General features: G+C 38.1%; 1 protein-coding gene across 1 annotated transcript; it reads left to right on the forward strand.

The window, feature by feature from the left end:
• Positions 1-806: 806 nt before the first annotated feature.
• LOC110450796 lies at positions 807-5,882 on the forward strand. The gene is made up of 6 exons (XM_021498504.1): positions 807-951; positions 1,350-1,773; positions 2,155-2,264; positions 2,694-2,830; positions 3,724-3,895; positions 4,226-5,882. Exons 2-6 carry the CDS (start codon positions 1,368-1,370, stop codon positions 5,321-5,323), a joined length of 1,923 nt encoding a protein of 640 aa, XP_021354179.1. The 5' UTR covers positions 807-951; positions 1,350-1,367; the 3' UTR covers positions 5,324-5,882.
• Positions 5,883-8,532: the final 2,650 nt, after the last annotated feature.

The raw sequence follows: 8,532 nt of genomic DNA on the forward strand, positions 1-8,532 counted from the left end.
TATCACGGCACTAGGGCACACCTCTGTATGAAACAGGAGGTCATTATACAGTGTGACTTATATGACAGTATAATTTGTGAACATTTAACATTCGAGGGTTGTGATAATAAAATGATCACAGTACGATATGTATTCATATCCAGTATATCATAAACCAACAGGAACAAGCCTAATGAAGACCAACCCCTTACGCTACGAGACTGCCCTTTTACTGAAGCCGGGTGGGTACACACTTCTTGAGCATGAAATTTCGCAAAATATTGCTGTTTAGATTGGAACCATGTCTGGCGCAATTTTTGACAAGGTCCTTGGTTAGAAAGATCATCGCCTTCGTTTTAAAAACAAGGTTTCGTGCTGTAAAAGGTTTCAGATGTTCCGGTTAAAATATAGAGATATATTGTACTTGGTTGCCAGTTGGATCTTGCACTTGTCCTGGTGTTCTGGTGGAAGGTCTCTGCTGATGAGGATAACCCCTTTGGTGGAGTATGTTGGTAAACTCTCCTGTAATAGGAGCGGGTAAATGCGCTATCACTGAGGAGACCGGGATTCGAACCCGGGACCCTCCGAACTCTAGACGGACGCGCTACTAATTGAGTTACCTGGTCGCCGGCACACGATCAAGTCCAGTGTGCTTTATTCTTCTTCACATCTGGTGTGATGACTCTTTGTAAAAATCACTATTAACGGGGAAAAAATCCTCTTCCAATAGAGAAGTAGGTCTACAGTACCTACCGTAGAACTTCAGTATCATTTCCCGCTGGTATAGAAGAAGTAACAGAATGATTACGTCATAGTCATGCCACGTCATTAAGCTAGCCACGTGTCTCTTCATGACAACAAACTCACTACACAGCGGCAGTCGCACAAAGTTTTATGAGCGCCAAATTAAAAGTTTGGGCCTGATTTATTCACAGAAGCAACTTGACTGCTGTAACCGTATATCAAAATAAGGTAAGGCCTGTTTTGTGTACTGTTTTTGCAATGTTAAATTTTTGAATATTGTACAATGTAAGTTTATGATGAAAACATGTCAATAAGAATTAACCTGCAATACAATGTGAGAATATAGTAGTCGTAGACTAATGGTATGACGTCGACAACGGTGAGTTAACAACGGTGAGAAGACAATGCCCTCCTTTTTGTTTACAAAAATACTGGATATGTAATAGACAGTGATTGATAGTCAACGATGTAATTATACAGCACCAGTTATATTGTAAAACATGGACGAATATATATTTTTTCTACGCGTTCGAATTATCTGCACATTATCTTTGCATTGCAGTGGATGACATGTTCAAATGAGAAACATTTCGATTTTGTTAACATCAACACAAATTCGTTTACAGTATATTTCACACAAAGATATGCCCAGAAACACAGGCCACGGAAATGATTCCAGGCCGGCGACTGTTGTCAAGTATATCACACAGGGGAATTTCTTCCATAACAACCAGAGCTTGGATGTTGAAGGTCAGCAACCTTCAAAGGAACCCAAGGTCAAGCATAAACAAGTGATAAAGCAATGCAGAAAAAGACAGATGGAAACAAATGAGACAACACAACAACACCGTAAGATTGCAGGAAATCCTTTCATTGAAATGAACAGTCAACAGAAGGCCAGAAATATATGTTACACACAAAAGTACCCAAGAACCAAGAAGACAGACTTCAACGTATCAAGTAAAGCTAACGACGAGGAGAAATCCTTACCAGAACGGAAAAGTTATTTTGATGATAACCGCACTTCCCCTGACTTTATCGAAAGTTTCCGTGAGTTTTTCCAAATCTGTTTTACAAGGTTTCGCATTATATTTAGATTTAAAAATTTAAATCCTAAACAGGAATACATTATGTATTAGTCTTCCTGATATTGTTTCCATTTATGACATTTTCTGGGTAATCCTCAATAACGTAGATTATGTCTTCCTCATTAACAGTGATTCTACCTTTGTGACAATCTTGATAATGTCGAAAAAATAGAAATTGCATATGAAGAATTTGTTTCTAAAGAAAAAATAAAATAAAAATATTCTGAAGAATTCAATTATAAACAACAACAAAACAACTCGTTCCGCATTATTGCCACAACTATCAATCGAAATATCTTTTTCTGTATTATATTGATACCGTCTTCTCTCTACCATCATACAGGAAAGAACAGAACTCGTCTCAGACCTGACCCGGATGTATACGATTGGCCCAAGGAATGGCTCCCTAAACCCGACACCCCACTAGTGCCCGCCAATACGTCAGCATTGAGGGTAAGACCACGTGTAATCTAGAACTACCGTTACGACTTCACTGTGATGTAATGTGCAGTGTCCCCCCGTTATATACTTCACTATCCCACTTTTTATATGTTACATAAATGTTGGCTCGTGACATACGAAACAAATGTGTTTCCAGTAACCCAACCTTCCCGTCTTAACCATTAGTGAAGTTTCCACATATAGCTGTCAACCCCAGCGGTAGTTAGCTCTATTATCTATGTGACACTATGTGACGTATTATCATTCGGTACCACATGGACCAATTTACGTTTCTATAGTAAACTTGACCTATTTCTGCCTAAACTGTTTCAATTTAAACATTTCTCTCTGATCTATGCGTCACCATTCCTTTTTTTCAACATTTCTCCTTCTTAATTCTTTCCTGACTTCTTTTCGCCTCTTCGCCTCTGCATCTATAAGATTGACCCTCCGAAATCAAAACCACCTTGTCATGTCTTTGAGAATACGTTCTACCTGCAATCTCCACCCAAAATGAGGTCCGAAATGGAACCTTGGAAACTAGACTTCGACTACAACCCGGATGTTGAAATGGCTCGGTAAGGAACAGAACAGAAATACACATAGATTAGCAGTACTGCTCGCTTGTATAAGTTGTGTAACTTGCAATTGAATATCTTGTACATGTATGTAGCCGTTATGTTCCACACAAATAGAGAACACGGGTGTTGTTAAAGAAATAATGAGTTCTTTATTCTTCAATGCTTGGTACAGTACAATTCACAGAGGCAGGGCAGGTGGCATAGATAGCATGTATTTACATACCATATATTTAATGTATTCTGTAGACACTCTGTGTATGGCACAGAGCCATCCTACATGCTTCTGTTCCTGCCACCTCTGTACAAGTTTCGAATAATTTTTGTAACTGCCTGGAATACTTTAAAGACAAGTAGATAGAGCTTGTGATCAGCTTGGCAGGCAGGAGTCTAACTGACCTAACAATGATATTCCCGCCAAGACTGACCAACAAGGGATTATAAAAATAGCGACCAATAAAAAGCAAGACAAGAACATGGACCCTGGACTTAAATCACTGGGCGTAAACTGTTACACTGAAAATAGCAACACATTACACAAAATACATAGAACACCACACCCTGTAACATGTAACGCCAACAAATGGACAAACAAATACACAAAACACCCTGGGCACATAAAAATGGATATTTATACACAATTATAACATTTACTATATATGACAATAAAATTGACCCTGTTACATGTATTTGATCCTAAGTGATGCATTAGGAACCGCAGATCAGTGTTAGATATCCCCTCAACAGAGGACACAGGGGAAAACATTTTGTTGAGGAATCCAAATTAACTTCTCATGAAAGTTCATTGAGGTACAGCGGGTCCGTATTTCCCCTAAATCTGTTTGAGTATTTATGAACAAAAGTTTATAATTTCCATGATATATTCAATACAGAATAAAAAAGATCAAGAAAGCAGAAAAACAACTGCTACACACAGTGTCCGGACGTCGTAGAACACACAGGGAGAAGTTGGATATAAAAAACGAGGCCGAGAGTATTGTCGACATTGAGGAAAACCTGGAAAAGACGGCAAAATACAACGAAAGGAAGAAAACGAACATGGAGGTTAGTGTAAATAACTCGACATTATTTCTAGTGACACTGTAAAGTTAACGAGAATCGCCTACTTTAACATAGGAGGAAGATGACTTTTGGACGATAGAAGCTCATCAATAGAAGAGGTTTTCATGTTACACTAGAATGATAGTTTTGTTGAACTTATCAAGGTTGATTCGAATATTTGCATCAAAATGTCAGAAAATAGGAAAATCGGTACGATATCTTGTATATATATGATATCAGAATTCCGGAAACCAAATTAACCGGTGCAGATTTAATGGGATCCGATATTATATTTTTGTTGATTATAATGTTCAAGATTAACTATATTTCCAGATAATGAGGCGAGTGTACAGAGAGAGGGACTTGGGTAAACCTCCAGATACAAATGACATAAGAGAAATGGCAATGGACATCAAATGCAAAGTTTACCTCAAAACCATGAAGGTTTCACATCCAGGGTATAACCACACCAAGAAAAGTGAAACAGATCACGGAAACATGGATTTTGATTTCACGATCCCCAACGAAGATACCATCACCAACGAGGCTAGAAAAATCACAAATCAAATTTTCCAGAAGACAGAATCTGCTTTAGAGAGGGACTTGGGTGTTGTCATCCACGAGCCCAAGCCTCGACCCAGTGCTGGTGTCAACTATGTATACGATGCTTACAAAAAAGAGAGAGAAAGTGTTCTAGCTCATAATTCCTACAGCAATCATGGATGGGGGACAAATCGTATAGGAACAGACCTAGACACGACAAAGGCAAATGAAGGCCAACGAATGACACTGTGGTATGGACACGAGAACTACAGGAAGCTACAACAGTATGAAAAAGGAAAACATCACGGAATTATAGCTGGCTGTAGTAGTAGCAACTCAAACAGTACAAACCGTAAAGATGAAGAAATGGACGGCCCTATAGATGGATATGACAATGAAGAAAGTGACGATGGCGAGGAATTGGAAGAGGATATCCCCTCGCCGCCTCGTATGACATTGTGGTATGGACACAGTCAGAGCATTGGGGATGACGAAGACGTGGCGATTGATTTGATGCACGGTGCTATTCGAAAGAGGAAACTCGATTTTGACGTCGATGGCGAGGAGGAGTTTCACAGCGTCAAGCACAGGCCTACACTTTTGTATGGAGAACACGAACTGATGGTGATAGAGGAGGACGTAGTGGGGAACGACGTCAAGCTAAATCATAATGGATTAGGAGGAGAGAAAGATGGTGCGACGGTGAATGACGGAAAAAAGGACGACGCTGAGGTAAGCTTCACCAGAACAGTGCCTTTCCTGTATCTGTCCACAGAGGATCTCCCGCATAGGATTCGAATTGAGACCTTCACGTTCGAAAGGACACCACAGCAGAGCACCAACACCAACGATCGGTTTCTCTACAGCCCTCGATGTGTCATCCTGTAGAATTGTCACTTTAAATAATTTCGCAAACTCTCGATAGAGACATTCGAATCTTAACATATGACCATCTAGTCGTACCATCTTTCAATATTAATTGAACATTTGGCCTTACCAATGCTTCTGATGAGTGGTATGGTAGCAATTACTAGGCATAATATAAAGTGTATGGGAGTATGCAGTAGTTTGAATAATGTTTGAAAACTACATTCGTGGTAATCCGAAGCTTGCATTTGTTTGATGAAGATCAATATTTATGTGAGAAGCCACAAGTCTGACGTACATTTAAAACTATCAATTAATTTTACCAACATTAAAATGATCATAATTGGTATTATGTGTTTAAATAATATTTCTATTAAATGTCCAAAAATGTCATACATCACAAAAGCAGAGAATTGAATGAAAATAATGAAATCTATTTTGTCAACTTAACAGGTGTTTTATCTGTTGCCAGATAGGATGATCTACTTAATATCTGTGATTCTTTCACGTTACATTATTTTACCTACACACTTCAGAATTAAACTGTTATATTTGTTATATTAAAGCCTTTAATTTTTGTAGACATGTTTTTTTTAATTGTTTACAATTAGTTCAATACAAAATGATTTACACCATTGATAACCTCTTCATTTATTAATGTTTCAGTAGACAACAGATATGTATACCACATACCTTGTCTTTGAACAAAAAATATTGCTAAGACTGTATAATTTTCGTGGGCTTGCAGACGTATCTCGCGTTGTGCATTGAATTAGCGATTTTGGTTTAAGATAGTTCATACTCAAAACTTTTCACGAGTTTTAAACTATCAGATTGAAGTCTTTCCATAATATCGCTAAAATTGCAGGGCAGCAAACATTACAATATATATCCTAGAAATATTCTAGGTTTTATATTTAATTGTTTGACTCCTGCTCTTACGAAAGATCACAATGGACAATGGGGTCTGTTTCGCTTACCTTTAGAAAATGGCATGCATGAATTTAAAAAATAAAATAATGGCCAAAGCTCTGACGTTATAAACCAAGTTACTGATGTATTTCCGTCCTTAAATGACCATAGCTGTTGATAGGCCATTAAAAAATACTAAACCAAACCAAACCAAACCTACTGGTGTATTTCTACGCATGGTATATCTACACCATAGTTTCAATATCTTGGTGCGATATAAACCATCATATGTCTACAAGGATTACAGGAAATTCGGATCAAACTAGGTGACCAGCAATGACTCGAAAACTACGTACAATCACATCAGTATTCGGATTTCCTAACGCACGTGTACAACTACATCCGATGGGTTTGAATGTCCGAGTAACAGCGAAAGAAGAGTAAAGCTGAGAGACTACAGACTGAAAGATAGACACACGTATTCAAGTACAAAGTTGGTTAATTTCGAAAATCAACTAGAACGTTTCTAGCTACAATGACCACAAATCTTGCTGTTATCTTAGTTGGCGTAGAATCTGACTTCTCTGATTAGTACTGTTCTGGGGAAGTTCAAACGAACCATTTACGACCCTTGGTATCATATTAACCCATTTCAAGTATTCTCCTTTTCCTATCTTAACTGTGAAACATCAAAGTACATATCCGCTGATATTACTGCTTCCTAAACATGATTCTCTGTTAATTCTTTGTAATACAAACTAGCTAGACATTGATTTTACTAATAAAATCCAGGGTCATGAACTTTTGAATGGTAGTTTTGAAAAAAGACAGCATACGACAAGATCAATTATTCTGCATTAGTAAAAATTGCGTCTGATAAGCCAAGACCTTAACAGGGACCGCTTTCCATAAGCACTACATCCCTGCAGGTGGGGGATCGGGAAACAATACACCTGCTGTTACACATGGCATATACCGTAAGAGGCGACTAATGTGGGAACCGCCTGTAGAATTGGGGATTTGCTTTTGCGCCTTCTACTTGGGGATCAAAAGCGACCAAAATAAATCTGCTGCACCCATTGCAACATTTGAGATATTTATCTTTCTTTCTACTTCTAACTACCTTTTATTTCCTAGCGCCTAGCTTGCCATATTGATCGAATATTGTTGACGTGTTGCTAATCTTTCTATTTTTAAAAGTCAACGAAGCAGAAATTACTTGAAGATGTAAAATAGAGATGATAACTATACTTCAAACTAGAGAGTGCTGTATATAAAAAAATATGTATTTAAATTATTGACAGCTGTTGAGGAAAGTATTAAGCGGTCTAAATGCGGTGTTTTCGATCTTTGAGTAATGCTACTAGCGGTGTTCTAAGTAGTATGTTCGGTTCCATTTAAAGGGATAATAGTTCTATTAACATCTTATTAGTGAAAACAATACCTTACTTATCTCAATGTCAGGCAACACCAAACACATGCAGTTAGGAAACTTAATCAGTAGTTGTCTGTCGTGTATGAATTCTGACACAGTGGATCCTGTAGCGCGAATTCTGCAATATGAAAACGCAAAACGTTGACACAGCGAAATTAGATCACTTTACTATAACAAGTGTACATAACTGGATAGACATTAATCTCTGCAAATGCTGGAGATGGAATCAGATATACTGTTGGGTTAAGCATGCTCTGCTCCTCGTATTGTATACCCGTTATGGGAATGATAAATTCGGAGAATATGACGTTTTGGGAAACACTTACTGGGCTATGTTCGATGAAAAACATATCATCCATATTCATTTTCAGGCGATACATGACTGAACTAAGACAGTTCTGGTGTTATCACTGCATAGGGAAGTTTGGTGCATTAACGGAAGTTAATGATGAGGCAACCACACATCATCCGGACATTGCTGTTCAATATTGGACGAAACAACAGGGAAGTTACAGTACCAATCAAAACTTCTTCCGTCCTGGCGTAAATAATTTGTATTTGACGCAGAGAGTAATACATGTTGGAACTTCAAACATTATTGTATTCCACTCTTTACAACACAATGTATTGATTCTGCAGATTTTATTGTTATATAACTGGAACTGTCAATTTATGACTAATAGAATCTTCCCCTACCTTGAGGGTGTGCCAGAGAAATCTCCAACCCGAGGGGTGATGCTTTTTGGTTGTCTAACCCGAGGCTCTCCCTCGGCTACAACTTTGTGACAATAGACGAAGAAACTGACAAAATCAGGACACATTACACGAAACTGAACCGAGGTGTAAACAAATACACGTGTTTACAATGTATATGCAAACGTAT

This window comes from Mizuhopecten yessoensis, unplaced genomic scaffold (genome assembly GCF_002113885.1).
Source record: "Mizuhopecten yessoensis strain PY_sf001 unplaced genomic scaffold, ASM211388v2 scaffold5519, whole genome shotgun sequence".
In the NCBI taxonomy this organism is placed as follows: domain Eukaryota; kingdom Metazoa; phylum Mollusca; class Bivalvia; order Pectinida; family Pectinidae; genus Mizuhopecten; species Mizuhopecten yessoensis.

Excerpts from the sequence above, each read along its gene's own strand:
- LOC110450796 (XM_021498504.1), top strand. The coding sequence starts at position 1,368 with ATGCCCAGAAACACAGGCCACGGAAATGATTCCAGGCCGGCGACTGTT. Across the intron at positions 1,774-2,154 it reads TGACTTTATCGAAAGTTTCC|GAAAGAACAGAACTCGTCTC; the intron begins GTGAGTTTTTCC and ends ACCATCATACAG. Across the intron at positions 3,896-4,225 it reads GGAAGAAAACGAACATGGAG|ATAATGAGGCGAGTGTACAG; the intron begins GTTAGTGTAAAT and ends CTATATTTCCAG.